The following is a 22,205-nucleotide window of genomic DNA, read 5'->3' as shown; positions in this document are numbered from 1 at the left end:
TGCCATTCGGCTTCCATATTCCTTGCGTGCGCTTATGCGGAGTCTTTCCTGCAGAGGAGCGGTCTTAAACCATGCGTATAAGCGAATCTTGCACTTATCAGTGGTGCGCTAAACTGAAGTTTGTCCCCTAGAAATTGATGGCACCAAAAATGGGACTGAAGTACGGCATGCAGTTAAACAGGGCATGCGCTTATCCGACGTGCACTGTATTAACCTAATTATTAAAGAAATATCTGAAATATATAATACAAAAAAAGGAGCAGTAAAACTGATGAGTGGGAGATTTGCCTAATACCTCTATGAAGGATGCAGTGGAGAACACCAGTGCTGACAACAGGATGAACAAATGAACTTAGTTATTTCTGGCAAAGCTAGAGAGGCAAACAATGTTACAGACCCATCACAGAGGTGGCTTTCATTTAACACAGTTGGAGATTAACTAGTAATTATGGGCCTACTCCTTATAGTATGGGTTATGTTTATCAGAAAACCGTAGCACTAGTTATATGTGTGTGTGTATATATGTTTTTATATATAATTACCAGTTTGTTGCTTTTCGCTGAGGTAGGATACCGCAGGAAACAGAAGAACAATAACCCTTGCAGATAGGTGAACCAAACACTGCAGGGGTACAATGGAAAGAGCAGCAGCCAATGATGGACAAATCAACTTTATTGTGGTATCCAGGACTCAAAAGAATGAGCAGTAGACAATGCTTTTCTGTGACTCATTTTGCTTTATAAAGTAGTTTCTTTCCTTTGTAATAACGTGTATGTTTACACTTTGCAATAAAGCATAGACATGGATGTTCACATTTTAAAAAAATGGTCTTTGTTGCAGACTGCCATTGTTCCTGTTTGTTTTTAGGCTACAACTGCACCAGTGTGATGCCCTTCACATCAGCACACCGAATTGGTGAGTTTCATGCGCTGGTACATTATAAGCAACATACTCAAATATTGCATAATAAGATAGTCCTTTCTTCCTAAGGTGGTGTCTCCATTTTATTTAAATAAAACACTTCCACCGTTCTGTCCACTTGCTCATACTGATACTAACCAACGTCGATTGCATAGGAGCCGACTCTGTGGGTGCTTGAGTACCCCCAATATTGAGAAAATTTCTTGTTTTTGTCCAAGGAAGGGTTATTTCCACTGGGCTTAGCACCCCAATAATTTTGAAAAGTTGACTCCTATGGTCGATTGCATACTTTAGGTTGGATGCGAGCACTTACCAATTATAAAACTCGCACATGCCCAGGCAGCCCATCTCAAGATTTCTTTTTCTACGGGAGCAGCTGCCTCAACCAGTCACAAAGCTTGGATAGCGGCTTGTATCTTTTTCTACTATGAAAATGCAGATTCTTCAAGACTCAGCTCTTCGTGTTCAGACTATGGCTAGCAAAATCGCATCTTCACAGAGCGTCCCCCATAGAGATTTGTAAAGCAGCCACATGGGTATATTACTTGCATAGTTTTACAGGGCGCTAACTGCAATAACGCTCCCTCGTTTACCGACCACCGACTCTAGTTTCAGAAGCCCTGCGCTGGCTGCTGCGCTCGCCTCTGACGCAACTTCCTGTTTCCGGCAAGGCAGGATGTAAATGTAAAGGGAGAGCGAGGTTGTGTGATGCATGTGTGTACACTGTAGTGTATCACAGGGGACGGTCACGGGGCACTGGAGAAGGAAAGCTGTGGGATTGCTAGTGGGCGAAGAGTCAGGTATGAGCTTGATCGTCAGGTGCCATTTCGCGGACAAGGAGGAGTGAAAGAGGGAGAGATGGCAGATCATGCGGAGGGGAGGCAGGCCGATCCCTGAGGATGGGTGTGCTCGGCGCGTTAGTGTGTGATTGCAGACGAATGCGGGTGACTTGGTGTCTTTGCGAATGCTTGTGTCTTGTTACATCTGTAGACGTCTGTTATATTTTGTGGTGACAGTAACTGATTTTCTCATCCAGGAACTGGATTGCAAAACAGAATAAAGTTTCCATACAATGGCAGATGTGAGTAGTTCTGTGGTATGCTTTTTATACTTCTGCAGCCTTCTGCTTTTTGACTTTTCTGTATCTGATAAATGTAAGCTAGATAATTATGTCAGGAAGTGTAGTTTAGCCCCTAATCGGGGATAAAATGAATCCTCCTGACTGTTATTCCATGGTCTTTAGTGAATGTTTTAGAAAGTCAAGGATGATGAAAAGTTTTTGCTTTCTCACTAGCCGTTAGGGTTGGGTTTTTGTTTTTTTAAATACTGCGGCTGGGTGCTGGACAGGTAACCAGCTCAGTATGGTCTTTTGCATGTGATTGCTCATTCTTTTTTAAATTTTACATGTAAAAACTTAAAATATAGGATGTCCAAAGCAAAACACATCAACCAAAAGCAGTGAAAAGGAAATAAATCAATGTATGACTAATCCCCATCAAGGAGGAGAGACAAAAAATGGACATGTATAGCAAAAAAGTCTAACTGCCCTTAAACCTTAGTCTATGTAATAAAGAAATATCTCACGCTATCTTAATCGATTAAAAATGTAAAGGGGCGAAAAAGGCAGACTTGTTTCCTTGGTAAGTAAGCAGGCATTTGTAAAGAGACTTTAAAATAAAGAGAGACTCCACTGGAAGAACCCAAGATTGGAGAAAAGCCGCCTTCTGGCTAGAAAAAAAACAGGCAAAATGTGTGGCTCAAGTAGGGACCGCCTCATGAGAAGTTTTACAGAAATGCTGTTAGCTCCGAACTATCTGATAAGTCACTCTTCTTTTCGTGATTCCAGATGGGGACACACAAGGCAAGTAATATAGATCTTTGCCACTGAAATAGATTCTTCCTGAGGCAACTCCAAAGTGTCTCTCAAATACATCTTGATAACTCATGTGGAGAAGTCTCTTGTCATACAACTGATCAAATTCCTAGCTGTAGCTACATTTTCTAATACATCCAGTTTGCAAAAAATCACTAGAGAACAGGGCTAGCACAAAGAGGATTGTGACACCCTGAGCCAACTTTTGCTTTGGTGCCTTCTCACATCAGCTGCCTTCTAGTTAGCCAGCCCACCTGCATCTGTTCCTAACTAACTGCCCTCTCACTTGCCCACATCAGTTCTCTTCCAGGGGTGATGGGGGGCAGGATTGATCCCCCACTGGCTCCTGCCAGGCAGCTACCTTCAATATTCTTGCTTCAACCCAATCTGGATTTAGGAGAGGTTTTAGTATGGAAACTCAGGTGGCTTATTATGAGAGTTATTCACACATAGCTTATTATAAATAACTGCTTTTGTTACAATTTCATCTGTCCGCAGCATTTGACTTGATTTAGATCATGACTTACTATTCTAACTTTTAGATTTTGTAGGCATATCTGGAAAAGTCCTCAATTGGTTTAGAGGTTTTTCTTACATAGGGTCCTGTTCTGTGAAATGGGCAAATACTGTATCACCTGGTTAATGCGATCAGGAGTCTCCGCTTTCACCGATTACTTTTTAATCTAGTCAAGGCAACTTTTGGTTATTCACTGGAACGAAAGGGTGTATACTACACATTTGCTGATGATATTACGTTTTGATTCTCAGTCTACAACATCTCTGATACAGGATTAGTTTTCTCTGGTGGAAGAGTAGATAAGTACAGCAAGACTAAAACCTAATACATCAAAAACTAAAATGATATGGTTCTTTTGGTCCTCTTCAGTTCTACCTCCCTCTTCTGAAATTATCATCCATGGAGAACATTTCAGTTTAGAATCATTTCTCCAAATCTTAGGAATCATGCTAGGCTTGCATCTGTTGATCCAACTAGCTGCTTTGATTTGGGGTATCTTTAATAAATTACAGGAATGAAATCGGGTCATGCACTGCTTTCTTCTTGATCATTTGATACTCCAAGCTATGTTCTTATCTTCCATTGATTATTGCAATCTATATGTTGGTTGTGCTGAAAAATTATTTGATCATTTACAATTACTACAAAATACCATGGCTACAATGATTTTTGGTCTGAACCTCTCTAATGTAAACTTCACTGGTTTCCAGTTCTTCCTCATAAATTTGTTAGGTACTATAATAATCGGAATAATCCATGGTATGACCCTGAGTTACCCCTCTATGATAGGGTTACCAAAGAATCAGCAGTCTTTGAACAATCTGCATTCAAGATATGTTTTAAAAGATTTTTTTGTTGCCTCATTCCCTTACCAAACAGTTAAATGTTGGAACTCACCTCCTACACTGAGGACCGAATTTTATTTTCTCAGATCTAGGATTTCAAAAACTTCCTACTTTTTTTTTTTTTTTTTTTTAGAAAATATGTTTAAATGTCTTTCTTGAAATGGGTAAAAGTGGTTATTAGTGAGTAATTAGAGATAGTATATTCTCTCTTTTTAAGATTTCCTTATAATTCTTATTTGTAATCGGGGATGTGATGTTCCCTATTTTTAAAATTCTTTTGTAATCCGCGCTAAGACCAAAGATGAGTAGCGGAGTAGAAAGTATCCCATTGCATTGCACTACTAGGGGGTTCATTCTGCCATATAAGGCGGGGAAAAAAACCTTATAGTAACATAGTAAATGAGAGCAGATAAAGACCTGAACGGTCCATCCAGTCTGCCCAACAGTCGCTCATTATGAAGTCATGGTTAAACCAACTATGAATGTGATATCAAATACTTGATCATTGACTCTTTGGCATTTCTGTTGGGCAGAATAAACTGGAATAAACTTCCTGAGCCCCTACGTCTTGCCCATCCTTGGCCACCTTTAAATCTAGACTGAAAGCCCACCTCTTTAACATTGCTTTTGACTCGTAACCACTCGCCTCCACCTACCCTCCTCTCCTCCTTCCTGTACATATTAATTGATTTGATTTGCTTACTTTATTTTTTTGTCTATTAGATTGTAAGCTCTTTGAGCAGGGACTGTCTTTCTTCTATGTTTGTGCAGCGCTGCGTATGCCTTGTAGCACTATAGAAATGCTAAATAGTAGTAGTAGTAGCAGTGTCCTCACATTCCAAATTATTGGAGTTTGTCAAAACCCTCTCCAGCCCATTCTAAACCGGATTGCCATATACGGGACCCAGACCGTACAAGCTTGTCCAGTACTGGCCTTGGTTCTTCACAGCCGGAATCGCAATCTAAGCAATACTTGGCATGCAAACATTCAACCATTTATGTTTTGTTTTTTTATATCATTAATTTTCTAATTAAAGATCCTCTGTAGTCATCCCATGCCTTTTTGAATTCCACCATCTCTCTCACGAAGGCATTTCAGGCATCAACCACCCTCTCCATGAAAAATCATTTTCTGATTCTACTACCCCGCAACCTCCATTCATGTATTCCAGTCTCCTCGTATGTCTTTTGGTGCAAGCCCCATACTCTTTTTGTCACTTTCCTCTGGACTGCTTTGAGTATTTTTACATCCTTAGCAAGATATGGCTTCCAAAACTGAACACAGTAGTCCACGTGGGGCATCAATACCTCCTTTCTTCTGCTGGTTATGTCTCTCTCTCTATACAGCCTAGTATCCTTCTGGCTATGGCCACTGCCTTGTCACACCACCTCCCAGCACACACGGCTCCCTTGGATTTCTACTCCAAGTGCATCACTCTGCACTTCTTTGTATTGAATTTTAATTGCCAAACATTAGACCATTCTTCTAACTTTTGCAGATCCATTTTCATGTTTTCCACTTCCTCCGGGGTGTCCACTCTGTTACAAATCTTGGTATAATCTGCAAAAAGACAAACCTTACCAAACCCTTGGCAGCTTTAACCCCTAGTAGTAGTAAGTGCAGGCTGTGGAGTTAAGGGCATTGTGGCCTGCAGCAGGGGTTAAGAGGCAGCAAAGGCCCAGGTGGAGAGCCCCAGAAGAGGCAGGACCTGGGGGACAGTACTGGGGAGGGGGAAATCTAAAGAATAAAAGTAAAAATAGAAAGCGACAGATGAAACAGAATTGTGGAGGGAACAAGAGGAGACAGGTTGTGTAAAGAGGGGGGGATTGTAGAGGGAAAGAGGTACTTCTGTCCATTTGTATTCCTCCCTCTGAAGCATGTAAAGATAAGAAGTAGAAATGAAGGAAAATTAGAAGAGTATTGGAGGTGTAATGAAATGGTGGGTAAAAGGGTTAAGGGGGTGGTGGAAGAAGTAGGCTTGGTTTGGAAGGAGATGGGAGGAAAGTAGCACTGAGGGATGTAGAGATGACAGGGAAATGCAAAAATAGATTAAAAGAAAAATAGAATGAAAATGCAGTAGACAAAAAATTAGATGGTAGAATGTTGGGCACAGAACTGGTTAGAAACTTTTTGCTTTTAAATTAATCATTGTTTGACACTTAAAATGTTAGTTTTGACAGACTGCTACAAGAAATGTAATCATTCCCTGATGATGAGATAGGACTGACAAATGAGGAATTATGGCTGTCAGACAGAGGGAGGGGGAATGGAGTGGTGAATAATAGAAGGGGGAGATGGAAATATGTGTATACTTGGGGGGTCCTTTTACTAAGGTGCTCTAATGGATTTAGTGCGTGCTAACAAATTAGTGTGTGCTAAATGCTAAGAAGCTCGTAGATATAAAATGGGCTTCTTAGCATTTAGTGAACGCTAATCCTATTTAGCACCCCTTTGTAAATGGACCCCTTAGTGTGATAGCCCATGTTTACATTTAACTATATATTGAAGTATGTAACTTCTCTTCACACGCTCTTTTTATTTTTATTTTTTTTTTGCAGGAACTGAAAAGATTCTTATACAAGAAGTTACCAAGGTAAAGTAGTGCTACTTTAAGGGGTAGTTTTTATAAGGAGTTTTTTAGTCACTAAGAATGCGCATAAATGCTGATACTTTAGTCATTCACATTCACGTGGCCTCCTATAAAATACTGTGAAGTATACATGCGAGTTCTATGCTGTGTACTTCTCTGTGTTTGTGTGCTGGTACAAGTGGTAGCATCTGCATATAAATGCACGTATACCCCCGGATTCTTTATATGGCAACTAAAGTTGCACAAGTGGCTTGATTAATGAGCCATTTGGCACCAGTAATTGGCTGCTAAAGCTAACAACCAGTTATTGGCATTAATTGGGAGTGATGCTGTCTGCAGAACTCCTATAGCATCTAATTTCAAGGGGATGTAGGCGGGTGTTTCAGAGGGGCTTTGCGCATTGTTGTAGAATAGTTGATTTGACGCCTACCTTAGGCGCTGGCATTTATACCTGCTTTCAGCAGGCATAATTGCTGGCAGGTAAAGTTAGGCGTCATTTGTGCACTTAGCGCTATTCTATAAAGGTCGCAGATCCATTATAGTATAGCACTCGGCAAGTAATTTTTTCAGCATCAGTTTTTCAGCACCGTTTATACAATCTAGTCCATAGCATATGTTTTACAGGTGGACGTGTTATGGCTGGGACTCTCATGCAAGTGCCAGACTCCAGCATTTAGGCACAGTCACTTAACCAGTTCTGTGGCTGGTGTAAGTGCTTGCGGCTATAGATGTGTATTTTACCTCTTATGCTAGAATTCATAAAGGGAAGTAGGTGCTTGGTACACATTTTATATCATTTTTTAAAACAAGCTTATATATTTATTCCACTTACTATTTAACTGTTTTGGATTGAAGGATTTATTTCAATTTATACAGAAATACTCATACTGATGATGACAGAACTTAAGTTGTCAACGAGTAAATTTCTTGTGTCTGAAGAAGAATGGCCTGGTAATGTTTTGATAACAGAGAATATGAATCAGAATTCCGTTTCAATTGGAGTGATTCTCTCAAAATGGGAGGCTGCTTCTTCCTTCATCTTTCTCGTTCCCTGCCCTTCTTTCAGCTACCAGCTGAATGCTTTTTCACGGCACACAGGTGATGATTAACCTCTTCCCGGCTGCTTTCCAGACCCTTATTCCCAAAGCAACTGTCTGATAGGCCCATTGGGGAGAGATAGAAGGAAGCTGGGTATACTGTGATTAAGGCAAGAAAGTATTTCTTTCAGATATATTATGTACTGATACTTTGTAGGGAATATGTCTGTTTTGGCAGTGTTCAAGTGCTTCATTAAATGGCACACATGCTTTGTTGTAATTCAGTGGATCTCTACCAAGTTTTCAGGATAAAGTTAGCCAGTCAGATTATCAATGAGGTATGCGTGAGAGAGATTTGCTTGTATTGGAAATCTCTTGTACATATTTTGTGCATATCCACAGAATAAACCTAAGAGAGTGTGCTCTGAGGACTGAGTTGTGAAGTATTGGTATCTCTCATGCGGAGTTCCATTACATCTCTGGAGATGCGCAACTCTGGTCCTTGAGGGCCTCCAAACCACTGTTTCCTTAGGGTCTCTCCGGACCGGCCCAGAATGTGACTGATGGGTTCTGCACGCCTTCCAGCAGATGGAGACTGAAAATTCTGCCTAGAGAGCCAATAAGCGCCCCTGCCAGCTAGAGACAGATCAGTATTTTCAGTCTCCAGCAGGTGGAAGATGGTGAGCCCTTCAGTCTCCTTATTTTATGCTTTCTTTTTTTCTCTTTCTATGTTGAAACAGCTGATACTATATAGATATGAGTTTTATTCCTCTCAGGTGTATTTTCTTCTTATTCTGTGCATCCGTTGTCTTTGCCTGGTTGTGGAGGCTGAGGCCTGTGGGGGGTCTCTGTCAGCCTCGGGGGTGTCGCACTCAGGTAGCTGGGTCCCTCTCCACCCCCCCCCCCCCCCCAAGTTCTCTCTATTTTCATCAAGGTGCGATGCATATTATTGTCATTGCCTCAGTCTCTTTGGGGGAAGAGCTGTTTAAGGCAGGGAGAGGCAGCCGCTTAAAAAACAAACAAAAAAGCCGAACAGCTTATTGAGGTGCAAGCGAGCAAGCCAGTCAGCTCTTTCCTCCCTTTGTTGTGGCTGGCCGCGGTTTCTTACTTTGCCGCGCCAGTGCTTCTCGGTGTCATGGCAGAGAAACTCTGCCTCTGTCAGTGGCAGGGTCTGGGAGTGAATAAATGCTGTAAATATTGCACCGCATTAGAACTTTTGCTAGAGGCAGGTCCCATTCCTTCAGTCTCATTGGCAGCGGCCTCAGGTAAAGATTCGGGCGTTGGGGAGGATAAGCCTCCGGATCCAATTTTGGCGGGAAAACCACCATCTTGCCTTCTCCGTCTGTGTCAGCAGATCGGCCTGCCTCTCTGCCGGTTCTTTTGGCACAGTAGCCTGCAGGGAGTCTACCTGTTCTACTGGGTAAGAAAAGGTTTTTTCCTCCTGAATTCATCCTGCAAATATACAAAGCCTTTCTTTTACACAAATCGGGCCCTCCTTCACTTCCTTTGAGAAGGTCTATGGAAAGTCAGCTGGTCTCTGCTAAGCGACCCAGGGAGTCCTGGGATCTGGAGGAGGGCCTGGGTTCTGATTCACACCAGGAGACGCCCTCTCTTGAGGAGCAAGATTTTTTAAGTGAAGGACAGGTTGCTGAAGACTCTGGTCAGGTAGACTCAGGTGCTGAGTCTCTCTTCCTGGGGGAGAATCCTTCAGTGGTTAAAATTTTTCACAAAGAGGATTTACAGGAGATAATTTCTTTGGTTTCCACTTCTTTACATTTTGAGGAAGAGGAGCCCCCTGCCGTAGAGGTACAGAAGGTGGATCTCCTGGTGAAGGGCATTCAAAGGCTGGGTAAGACCTTTCCTGTGCACCAGGATATAAGGGACATCATTCAGGTGCAGTGGGATGTACCAGATTCTTCTTTTAGACTCACTACGTCTATGGTTTGTCTCTATCCGGTCCCTGATTCGGACAGATCTCTTCTGAAGCCTCGGTTGTGGAAGTGGTAGTCTCGGTGGTTACTAAGAGGACTACTGTTCCCCTATATCGCGGCACTGCGCTTAAGGATGTTCAGGTTCGTCATATGGAGGCTTTGTTAGAGTACGACTGGTAGCGCTATAGAAGTGATTTATAGTAGTAGTAGTAGTAGTTTTGATGTCTCTCCTTTAGCAGTACAGGCAGCTATTTGCGGTTCCTTGGTAGCTAGAGCTTGCTTTTGCTGGTCTGAGAAGGTCCTGGATGATCTGACTGTGATAGACGCCGAAGCGGCTAAAATTGAGATGGGATCGATCTTTTTGAAAATGCTTTATATGATTTGCCGAGAGCCTCGGCTAAGTCTGTGGCTTTGGGTGTAGCTCGAAGACTATCTCTTTGGCTACAAGGTAGGTCAGCAGATTCGGCTTCTAAGCTCAGTAGATTTTCTTTTTGAAGTTCTCTGTTTGGTGATGAGTTGTACAAGTTTGGTCCGCAGTTTGGGAGATACTAAGGTTACCACGGTTGCCTGAGGATCGGCCTAGGCATCTGGGCGCGGTATATTTTCGAGCCACAGTCAGGGACGTAATTTTCACCACTATAGACCAGTGATCCCGGTTCTTTCAGAAAAATTCAGTCTTTTCAAGGAGGGCAGAGACGCAGGAGTCTCTTTTCCAGTCTACCGCTCGTCCTGCACAGTGAAGGTTTCCGGGCCCAGCTTCTGATTCCTGTGGGAGTTCGCTTAGTGCAGTTTTATTGGAGGTAGGTACTAGAGGTTAAAAGAGTATGCCTTAGAATTTGCATGTTATCTTCAGATGCCTTCCTGGAGTCTCGCCTCAAGGCGAACGTGGTCAGGGGTACTCTAAAAAGGCTTCTTGACCTTCAGGCTATTTGTCCAGTTCCCTCTTCAGAGCTTAGGCAGGTTCAGTATTCCATTTACTTCGTCATTCCAGAGAAAGATGTTTCTTTCAGACTGATTCTGGATCTCAAAGCGGTCTTACTGTATCCAGTTTTCATATGGAGACTCTTAGCTTGGTCATAGTTGCAGTTCGGGCCAGAAAGTTTTAGGCCGCTGACTGCGCTAGATCTAACAATCTGCACTTTCCAATTCGGCCCATGCATCAACATTTTCTGTGCTTTGCGGTGTTGGGCAAGCATTATCAATTTCGGGCACTTCCCTTCGGCCCGGCTCACAGGACAGAGAGAATCCTAGTTCATCCTTACCTGGACGATTGGTTGATCAGAGCAAAGTCATATCAGGAGAGTATACAAGTCACGGATCGTGTGGTGCAGTTCTTGCAATCCCTTGGTTGGGTGGTCAACTCACAAAAGTCATCTACAGCTGTCTCAGTTGCTGGATTATCTGGGGGTGTGCTTTGACACTCGGCAGGGTCAAATATTTCTTCCCCAGGCTCGAATACTCAAGTTACAGTTGCAAATTCGGCAGTTTCTGCAGAGATTGGTGTCGTGTGCAAGGGACTATCTTCAATGTTGGGCTCCATGGCAGCCACGATAGAGGTGGTGCCTGGGCCAGAGCACATATGAGATCTCTTCAGAAGTCCCTGCTCTCCAGATGGTCACTGCAGAGGGATCCCTGCAGAGGAAATTGCCAGTGCAGGAGCTTAGCAGTCTTTGCTGGTGGCTTCGGATGACCAGCCTATCCAAGGGGATGCCTCTGGATCTGCTGCGATGGATAGTAGTCATGACAGATTCAAGCCTCAGGGGTAGTATGCACAGGGTCTTTGGTCTTGGCCGGAGACACACTGTTTGATCAATCTCTTGGAAACCAGAGCGATTCGGCTGGCGCTTCAAGCATTTCGTCCTTTGATGACAGGCGAATTATTTTGCCTCATGTTGGACAATGCCACAGCGTGGCCTATGTCAATCAGCAAGGGGGAATGAGGAGTTGCCAGTTGGAGCAGGAAACAGTTCAGCTCATGAGTTGGGCAGAATTACATCTGGTCGCTCTTTCAGCGGTCCACGTAGTGGGAACAGAGAATATTCAGGCAGACTTTCTCAGTCGCAACACTCTGGATCCCGGGGAGTGGGCTGTCAGTGAGGTAGTGTTTCAGGCAGTCTTAGGTCACTGGGGGCTTCCGGTCATGGATCTCTTCGCCTCTGCTTTCAATGCAAAGGTGCCGCTATACTTCAGTTGCCAGAAAGATCTCAAAGCACAGGGAGTGGATGCACTTCTTCAGCTTTGGCTGGCAGGTCTTCTCTATGCATTTCCCCCTTGACCTCTAATAGGGCATCTAATTCAGAAGATCAAGACGCACAGGGGCTGGGTGATCTTGGTGATGCCAGATTGTCCCCGCAGGCCTTAGTATGCCAATCTCCTGCGCCTTCTTGTCAGCTCTCAAGTTTCCAGAAGCTCTCGGTCTCCTGGTCCAGGGTCCCGGTAGCTCATCCAGACATGGGTCAATTTTTTGACTTGCAGCTTGGCTCTTGAGCGGGCGCGGTTAACAGAGAGGTTACTCGGCAAGCGTGGTTGCTACAATGCTTCGTTCCCCGGCATCAATCGACTTCTCTTAATTATATCAGGACTTGGAGAGTTTTCGAGGTGTGGTATGCTGATCTGTAAATCTCTCCCTTTTGTGCTTCGGTAGTGTAGATCGTGGAGTTTTTACAACGAGGTTTTGACAAAGGTTTGGCGCTGGCCTCACTTAAAGTTCAAATTGTGGCCTTGTCCTGTTTACGGGGGCACGTTCATGGGAAAGCCCTTGCTAGCCATCAGGATATTTCTCGGTTTTTACACTGAGTGGGCCTCATACGTCCTCCCTCCCGGACTATCTTTCTAATCTCGGTTCTCACAAAGTCACTCTTTGAGCCTTTGGCGTCCTGTACCTTGAAGGATTTAACGCTTAAGGCAGTATTTTTGGTGGGCATTGCCTCGGCTAGGAGGGTGTCAGAGTTGTCAGTCTCAGTTTTTGGAATTTGCTAAAGACCAGGTGGTGATGTGCCCCATCCCTTCTTGTCTCCCTAAGGTTTTGTCTGTTTCATTTGTCCCAGTTGGTGGCTTTGACTGTGCTCGATTCTTCCTCTGGGTCGGAGGATCAGCGTATCTTGAAGTGTATCGATGTCAGAACGGTCCTGAAGCACTCTTAAGTGTACGGAGGAATTTCCTCAGACGGGAATCGTCTGTTTCTGCTGATTGGAGGATCTCATAAGGGATTTGTGGCTTCTAAACCCACCATTTCTAGGTGGCTTAAAGAAATGATAGCTTCCATTTACCTTCTCTCTGGAAAAACAGTACCCGAAGAAGTGAAAGTGCACTGTACGGAGCGCTTCCTGTTGCCCCCTTTGGAAATCTGTAAGGCGGTGACTTGTTCTTCCTTGCATTCCTTCTCGAAGCATTATAGATTGGATGTGCAGAGTTGTCGGGATGCAGTTTTTGGTCCTCCCATGAAGATACTGCTTTGATACTTCCCATCAGTCATATTCTGGGCCAGTCTGTAGGGATGCTAAGGAAAGAGAAATTAGTTCTTACGTGCTAATTTGCTTGCCTATAGACCCTCCGGATTGGCCTAGATCCCTCCCTCTGATTATTCTTTCTGATTATTCACCATATGATTTTCATTTTGAGCTGTGTTGTACATTTGCTGTTGCATTATTCTTGCCAAAAAAAAAAAAAGTTCAGTACGTATATTTGCTTTTTCAGAACGCACATTAGGAAAGAGGCATATGCTCTTTGTTAGTATGGTACCAGTGGCTGCTCAGGTTCTTGGATGCACAGAATGTAGCTCTTCTCTATTCTTCTGCTTTGTTACGATAATACTGGATCTGTCTGTAGCTGGCAGGGAGCTCTTATTGGCTCTCTCAAGAGTTAGAGTTCTCAGTCTCCACCTGCTGGAAGGTGTGCACAACCCATCGGTCACATTCTGGGCCGATCTGGAGAGACTAAAGGAGAGCAAATTAGCAGGTAAGAAATAATTTCTCCATACCTGAGAGCTATACCCCAATGGAGTGCATGATAGATTATATAAATTTACATTTCAGTGCATCAGTAGTATGCATATCTGTGCAGATGTAAATGCTATATTTATTGACATGTTGCTGGCTCTTAACTTAGAGGAAGGGGAGAGAGGTTTTAATTTTCTCATATGTATTCAAGAACCACACACCCTGCCTTGTTTTGCTCCCCTGAGATAGCAAGAAACAGCTGATATGCCACCTTTTATTGACCTGTGTTTTCTTTCTATTTATGACTTTACAGTGTGGAAGGGCTTCATGCTATTGTTGTGTCAGACAGAGATGGAGTACCAGTCGTAAAAGGTATGTCTCTAAAAGTTAACTTTGTTTAAATTGCAAAAGAGTGGGGGTGTGATGTGACTGTATTGGAGACTTGGGTACAACTGTCCTATCTCTTGGGGCAAGTGGGATCTGAGTGCATAGTAAGGGGTGAGTGCTGAGCTTGGGTGACTTTGCTTAGAAATGGCTTCTGCAGATTGTGAGAAGGTAAGCAAAACATTACTGAAAATATTTTTTTAAAGCTTCATGTGACGATGCCTAAATTACTGTAAAAGACCATCTGGCCCTCCAGTCTTCCCAGTTATTCTAGCACCACAGATGAGGATTCCTCACAACTGCCGTAGGACAGGGCAGTCAAAAGTTGCTTTCCTTCTTTTGCATGCCACCATATTGGATAGAAGAACATGTGACATCCCCACAGTTCCCTCCTGTACACCACCTTTCCCATACCTAAATAGCCAGCAATATCCAGCTTCCTAGGTCTACTGTGTAGCTTGCCAGACAGACCCTGCGATGTGAGTGCCAGTGTTTCTGTTAGGACTTCTGTTTACAGAATTTGGAGCCTGCTGTGGATGGATTCAGCTGCTAGTATGATTTAAATACCTATCAATTGCCAGGGACTCTCTCAGGACCCTTATATAACCTGCCAGATAGACTTGAATATGTTAATGCTTGAATTTATGCTAAGGTTTTAGTTTTATTTTTTGGTCACTCCATATCTGTCTGTAAATTCATTTGTAGCAATGTTCTTTCCCTCCCCCCAACAATTCTCTTTGAAGGGGGGGGGGGGGGGGTTGGCAGGCATACATCCATCACCTCAGTTGCAGACTTCTTTCCTTCCCCTCCCCAGTTGCAATCCTTTCCTTGCAGTTCTCATCCTGTTCATTCCCCTCCTCTTTCCTTCAGCCTTCCTGGAGCACTCCACCTCCTCAGCCCTCCCAAGCCTACTCTTGCGATAGGCTTGATTGTTTTACTGGGGTAGAAGATAATGACAATGCCTCCTACTCCCTGGTTATCTCACCAGTTGCAAAATCTACCCATCACAGTCGAGTAGATTTTCAAAAACCCGATTAGAGCTTCATTGACACCTTTGGTCCCTCCTTTTGTTTTCTTTACCCTCCCTCCTTACTCATAATAACATAGTAGATGACGGCAGAGAGAGACCTGCATGGTCCATCCAGTCTGCCCAACAAGATAACTCATATGCGCTACTTTTTGTGTATACCTGACCTTGATTAGTATCTGCCATTTTCAGGGCACAGACAGTAGAAGTCTGCCCCCCCCCCCCCCCCCCTCCACCGGATCTGCCACCAAATCTCCGCTAAGCTTCTCAGGATCCATTCCTTCTGAGCAGGATTCTTTTATGTTTATCCCACGCATTTTTGAATTCCGTTACCGTTTTCATCTCCACCACCTCCCGCTGGAGGGCATTCCAAGCATCCACCACTTCTCCCTTTTTTTTTCTCCTTTTGCTTTTACTAATTTTTTTTTTTAAATTGTAAACCGCATAGGTATCTTTTAATGAGGTATTGCAGTATATCAAGCACAATAAAGTTAAAATGCTTGTGCCTGGCTTAAATAAATATTGATCTCATCATGTGGTTGATACTGAACTTGAAATATTTCTAGCAAGATATTTTACTTACATGGATTCTGTGGTCCTCTCAGCAGAATCTTCTCAGAGTTTTGTCGGTTTCAGAGGTACTCTGGGCAGGGTTTTGTTCAGGGCCCTTTGTATTAGAATATTCTTCCCCTTTCTGTGCATCAAGAGCACATAAGAACATAAGAGTAGCCATACTGGATCAGACCAATGGTCCATCTAGCCCAGTATTCTGTTTCACAAGTACCTGGCAGAAACCCAGAGCTTGGCAACATTTCATGCTACAAATCCCAGGGTAAGCAGTTGCTTCCCCTTGTCTGTCTCAATAACAGACTATGGACTTTTCCTCCAGGAACTTGTCCAAATGTTTTTTAAGCCCAGATGTTCTAATTGCTATTACCACATCCTCTAGCAAAGAGTTCTAGAGCTTAACTGTTCATTGAGAGAGAAAATATTTTTTCTTAAGTATTTCCAAGTAACTTCCTTGAGTGTCCCCTAGTCTTTATACTTTTGGAATTAGTAAAAAATCGATTTACTTCTACTCGTTCTACAGCACTCAGGATTTTGTAGACCTCAATTATATCTCCCCTCATCTGTCTCTTTTCTATGCTGTTTTTGTGTTTTTGGAAATTGGTGAAAGCTTATATTTGTGCTGGCATACAGTTTTGCTAAATTTTTTTTTTTTTTTTATTGTTCTGTTTTAATTTATTTATGTTTTAAGAACATAAGAATGACCATACTGGGTCAGACTGATGATCCATCTAGCCCAATATCCTGCTTCCAGTAGCGGCCAATCCAGGTCACAAGTACTTGGCAGAATCCCAAATAGTACCAACATTCCATGCTACTAATTCCAGGGCAAGCAGTGGCTTCCCCCATGTCTTATCTAAACAGCAGACTATGGATTCCTCCAGGAACTTGTACAAACCTTTTTTTTAAACCCAGATATGCTAACCGCTGTAACCACATCCTCCGCTTTCATGGTTAGCAGCTCAGAAGTGAAACAATATGCAGGTATACATTTATTTAAATAAAATAGATACAAGCCTCACTTAGGGGCCCTTTTACTGAAGCTTGTCATGTGTGTTTATTTATTACAGGTCTGCCATCTCCATTTGGGCAGCGGAAGCCATGGCCCTTCTACTAACCTGGAAGGGACTGCACATCCCCTCTAAATACTTAATCACCCCAATCCTGTATCTGCTCATGACAGTGTTAGCAGTCAAGGCAGTATAAACCTATGTAATTAGAAAGGAACCCAGTATTTAGTAGGAAATGAAATATAGTTTATTGACATTGATATCTTACCAAGGATAGTACAAGCAGTTCAGGCAGTCATATGGTGGAACAGCATTACATGACACGTCCTCTCTCTCTCTGGCCTTCTGGAGTCATCTCTTGTAGCCTTCCTTCTCCCTTCTCCTCCACTCACTGATCTAATATTTTGTTATATTTGTACCCCGCGCTTTCCCACTCATGGCAGTCTCAATGCGGCTTACATGGGGCAATGGAGGGTTAAGTGACTTGCCCAGAGTCACACCCCTCAGACTGCTGCTTATATACAATTTTAACCCTATTCATTCCAATGGACCCTAGCTTTGTCACCAGAGATCTTGGTTCTTATCAGTTGATCAGAATGACTTCACAAGTTCTCAAGCTCTAACTATAAACAAGATATGTTCAGAGCGGATCTTGTGAGATGACTTTGCACGTTCCCCAAACCTTCCTCTAGACCTCCCTTTGGATGTTCTCACCCGGGGTGCAGCTGACCCAGTACTATCTCTACATAACCATAGCAACTCTTGCTCATGAGGTCTTGCAGGTGCCAGTCCCAGAGCAAATGCCCCCCTCCCTTGCCATCTCAGCACTTGCTACAGTGAAATGTAACTGTGTCAAAGGTGATCTCTGATTTTTTACAAAGCCTAGCTCTCTGGGAACTCATTTCAGCTTGAGCTGCAGTGAAATATATTTTGTATCACAGATGATTTTGATTTTAAGAGGCCTAGCTCTTAGCCTGGGCCATTGGCCTGTATTTTACTGAGAGCAAGGGCTAGCAAGGCTAACATATTTCTTCATGTGCCAACAGAATTATTGCATGCTAAATGCTGAGAAGCTCATTGGTGTAAAATGGGCTGCTTGGAATGTATCGTATGCTGATTCCATTGGCACATGCTAAGCTTTAGTTAGAGGGCCCCTTAGTGCCTTGTTAATAAATTTTAGCTTCAGGATTCATAAAGTCCCTGAAATGGTCAAAGGATGATTTTATCCAAGAGATGGGAATATGTGGGATTATGTAACTGAGAGGCACAGAGACAGTCGCAACAGCACTAGGGCAAAAATATCACAAATCAGTTTAAGAAAGCAAACATTAAAAATCATTGGAGGGATCCCTTCATTTCTGAAGTGTTTAAAAAAGAACAGTACATTTTTTAAATTTGGTACTTGACCCTCTTGCTGCTGTGAATCTAAGGGAACAGATTCTGCTGCACTGTGTAAATGTGTCGCAGATGTTTCAAGGCATACGTATATAGATATGTGGTTAGCTCTCATGGTTCACTAAATAACTGGGGAAAATCTAGATATTGGGAGAGTGTCGCCCTGCTACATATGGCAGTGCCTTCAGTGTTTGCTTTTTTTTTCCCTCCCAGTTGCCAATGACAACGCCCCAGAGCATGCTCTTCGACCAGGATTTCTGTCCACGTTCGCACTTGCAACAGACCAGGGCAGCAAACTAGGGCTGTCAAAGAACAAGAGCATTATCTGCTACTACAGTACATACCAGGTGAGGGAGTGCATTCCTCAGGAGTGTTGGCTGGCCTGTCCTTCCCCGAGAAGCAGTATCCAGCTCTGGTCCTCTATGGCTGCCTATACCTCTAGAATGTCAGTGTATCAGCAATGAGTATTCGGAACACTTATTTTCGTAGAGGAGATTTAGTTTGTAGCTGTTGTATATATTTTAGCTGTCAATGGAGAGGAGGGGGAGGGGAAAAAACTCCTGATGGGCCACAGTTTGGCACCCCTGTCAAGTCCACATGCTTTCCTGTTTCAGAAAGAGATTTTACTTTATTTCTTTTTGTAAGAAAGGGTTTTTTTTTTCTTCAGTGTAGAAGAGTATTTTGCAAATTTGGTCAGCCTGAAATGCTCCATTGTGGTTATGACTACACTTGATTTTAATATACAGGAATTAACCCTAATTAAAGTCATTTATTTCACATGTGTGGGGTTAGCCTATGACAGGAACCACTGCAGGTCCCCTCCCTGTGGCAAACAGCAGTACAGCTAATGTGCATTTTCCATTTTCTCAGTGTTGTTATCCTTCTCCCAATGCTGCTATTGCTTTCTTACCTGTTTTTAATTTAATTACTTTTGTGAATAATACAGCAACAGTATAGTTGCTAAATGTTCATTTCTTTGCTACAGACTATACTATGAAACTGCATATTTTTCTTTCCTTTTTTGTCTGACCTGAACTGTACTGTTTGAGGCACATACAGCTGCTCCTCAGTACTTTTTCATTCAACTTGCATTTGTTTACCAGTGCTGGTCAAACTTAAAACATGCATCTATAAATATTGAGCTAAAGCCATGAAATACTGCCTTTCTGTGGTACAACCAGAAAGATGTATGTATATTATGTGCAGGTATGTTCTGAGCAGTGGCGTAGCTAGGTAGGGCCATGGGGGCCTGGGCTCCCCCAAATTTGCTCTGGGTCCCTGGTTAGCTGGTGGGGGTCCCCAGTCCTCACCAGCTGAAGACTTCATCCAGCGCTGATCAGCAGTGGTGCTACCGCATTGCCTGCCCTGCTCTCTCTTCCCCTCACGTCGGACACGCTCCTTTTAGTGAAATTGAGCATTCTCATTTTCACTAAAAGGAGCATGCCAGACGTGAGGGGAAGAGAGAGCAGGGCAGGCAATGTGGTGGTGCTGCCGTCGCAGACCAGCGCTGAACGAAGTCTTCACTGGCAGGGGTTGGGGACCCCCGCCAGCCAAGATGTACAGCGGTAGCAGTGGGCGGCGGAGGGGGGGCGACGGCAGGGTGGGGACCAAAACGTGCCCCCCCCCCCACATACACACCTTGGGCTGTCTCTCTCCCACCTTGAGATGTGGCTACACCTCTGGTTCTGAGTGCATAGTGGGCTCACAAGTTTGGTTTCTTTTCACATCAATGTACTTTTTGTCCCTCCAGTAATGGGCAGAAATCTCAATGTTTTCCTCATAGCATATGGGAATGTGATGCCTTCACGTTCCATGAGCAAATGGAGTGGAGGAGTAGCCTAGTGTTTAGTGCGCCAGTCGACATCCACAGGTGCCCGGTTGAACTCCCACTGCTGCTCCTTGTGATATTGGGCAAGTCACAACCCTTCATTGCCTCAGGTACAAAATTAGATTGTGAGTCCTCCAGGGATGGAGAAATGCTCGGTGTACCTGAATGTAACTGATGCGAGCCACTACATAAGTACATAAGTAATGCCACACTGGGAAAAGACCAAGGGTCCATCGAGCCCAGCATCCTGTCCACGAGAGCGGCCAATCCAGGCCTAGGGCACCTGGTGAGCTTCCCAAACGTACAAACATTCTATACATGTTATTCCTGGAATTGTGGGTTTTTCCCAAGTCCATTTAGTAGTGGTTTATGGACTTGTTCTTTAGGAAACCGTCTAACCCCTTTTTAAACTCTGCTAAGCTAACCGCCTTCACCATGTTTTCCGGCAACGAATTCCAGAGTTTAATTATGCATTGGGTGAAGAGAAATTTTCTCCGATTTGTTTTATTTTTAATTAATTTATTGGTTTTAATCAAATTAAACATACTGTTACATTTGAACAGGCAATACAGACATGCCATATTTATAAGAAAACATACTTTTCCCTAGGGAAAAATAAAAGAAAGAAAAAGGAAAATTTTTTACTCTTCTTTAGACCACCACAATGGGGGGTTAGTCTAAAATTAGGAAGACTACCAATAAACAGGAAAATAAAAAAAAAATGTGGAAATATGCTTAGCAAGCAACCTAACTTAATAATTCAAATATCTCATCTAGATCGACGGTTAACCAATTTTCTTCATATTTATAAACGCTTTCAACTGTTCAGGTTGATAAAAAGTATATTTTAAACTCATATACTTAACACATTTACATGGATAATTAAGATAAAAGGAGGCCCCTATAGATGTTGCTTCTGTCCGCATAGCTAGGAACAGATTCCTCCTTTCCTGAGTCTGTTTGGTAATATCAGGATAAATCCAAACTTTTTTACCCCTGAACAGGGCTTGCATTTTTTTAAAGTACATACGCATTACCGCATCAAAATCTTGCTGAAATATAAAAGATGCAATCAGTGTAGTTCTTTCAGAATTTACATTCAAAGTTGTTTCTAAAAGTTCAGATACATTCAAAGATTCCTCTTGATTTTCGTCTGGAATAGCTGTTTCAGGTAATTTTTTTGTTGGGATGTAATACACCTTGTTCAGTGGAGGAATTGTTTCCGGGGAAAAATTTAGAACTTCCAACAAGTACAATTTAAAGGCATCTTGAGGATTAATTCCCATTTCCTTCGGAAAATTCAAGAGTCTTAAATTTAGCCTCCGATTATAGTTTTCTATTTGTTCCAGTCTATGTTGTGTAGACAAATTATCTTTCACAATGGAGGCTAAGATATTGTTCAATTTAACAACATCTTTCTTTAGAACTTCCAATTGCTCTGCTGTTTCTTGTTTTTATAGCATTAAATGAGGATGAAAGATTTTCAACTGTACTTACTAAGTTATGTATTTCTTTCGCCGAATTGGCAACCGTCACTTCTACCCTCTGGAGAGCTTCCCAAATGCTCTCCAGAGACACTGCCACTATTTTCTTTGTCGGAGCAGAACGCTCAGCCCGAGACTCTCTCGAAATTGGGCCTCCCTCTAACTCTGTCTCTCCCATTCCCCGAGCTGCTATCGCGCCTGTAACCACTTCCGAGTCAGGTTAATCATGTTGGGAGAGACATACTTCGGGGAGCGGCGGAGGATTGAGATCCGGAGGGGAGAGTGAAACCTCCAACCCCAAGTCTCCCAGGGAGTCTTCACCCCCGGAGACAGCGGGGTCTCTCTCGGTATTTAAGGTAGGTGGTTTCGTAGCATATCTTTCTATGGATTGCTGTACTGGCGAGGATGTCCTAGTAGTCGAGGAAACTACTTTAACAGTCCCCTTGCGCTTGGTGTGGGGCATCTTGTTTCGAAGAAAAGTTTTTAAATTCGGCAACCTGTAGAAAAGACTCGCAAATGAACCATGCCACCATCTTAAGACATGCCCCCCTTCTCCGATTTTGTTTTAAATTTACTACATTGTAGTTTCATCGCATGCCTCCTAGTCCTAGTATTTTTGGAAAGCGTGAACAGACGCTTCACATCCACCTGTTCCACTCCACTCATTATTTTATATACCTCTATCATGTCTTCCCTCAGCCGTCTCTTCTCCAAGCTGAAAAGCCCTAGCAGCCTTAGTCTTTCTTCATAGGGAAGTCGTCCCATCCCCGCTATCATTTTAGTCGCCCTTCGCTGCACCTTTTCCAGTTCTACTATGAGGCATATTTTCAAAGCACTTAGCTTTCCAAAGTTCCATA

General features: G+C 43.2%; 1 protein-coding gene across 1 annotated transcript in view; it reads left to right on the top strand.

Annotated features, from left to right (window-relative positions):
* The first annotated feature begins 1,583 nt into the window (after window positions 1–1,583).
* LAMTOR3 (late endosomal/lysosomal adaptor, MAPK and MTOR activator 3) overlaps window positions 1,584–22,205 on the top strand; it is a 35,551-nt gene continuing 14,929 nt past the window's right edge. The window contains exons 1-5 of the mRNA XM_030190739.1: window positions 1,584–1,721; window positions 1,958–2,002; window positions 6,716–6,750; window positions 13,967–14,025; window positions 18,250–18,383. Of these exons, the coding sequence (XP_030046599.1) occupies window positions 1,994–2,002; window positions 6,716–6,750; window positions 13,967–14,025; window positions 18,250–18,383 (237 nt within the window). The 5' untranslated portion in view covers window positions 1,584–1,721; window positions 1,958–1,993. The remainder of the gene's footprint in view (window positions 1,722–1,957; window positions 2,003–6,715; window positions 6,751–13,966; window positions 14,026–18,249; window positions 18,384–22,205) is intronic.

This window comes from Microcaecilia unicolor, chromosome 2 (assembly GCF_901765095.1).
Source record: "Microcaecilia unicolor chromosome 2, aMicUni1.1, whole genome shotgun sequence".
Taxonomy (NCBI): Eukaryota; Metazoa; Chordata; class Amphibia; order Gymnophiona; family Siphonopidae; genus Microcaecilia; species Microcaecilia unicolor.
This window is presented reverse-complemented; position numbering and strand designations above follow the sequence as displayed.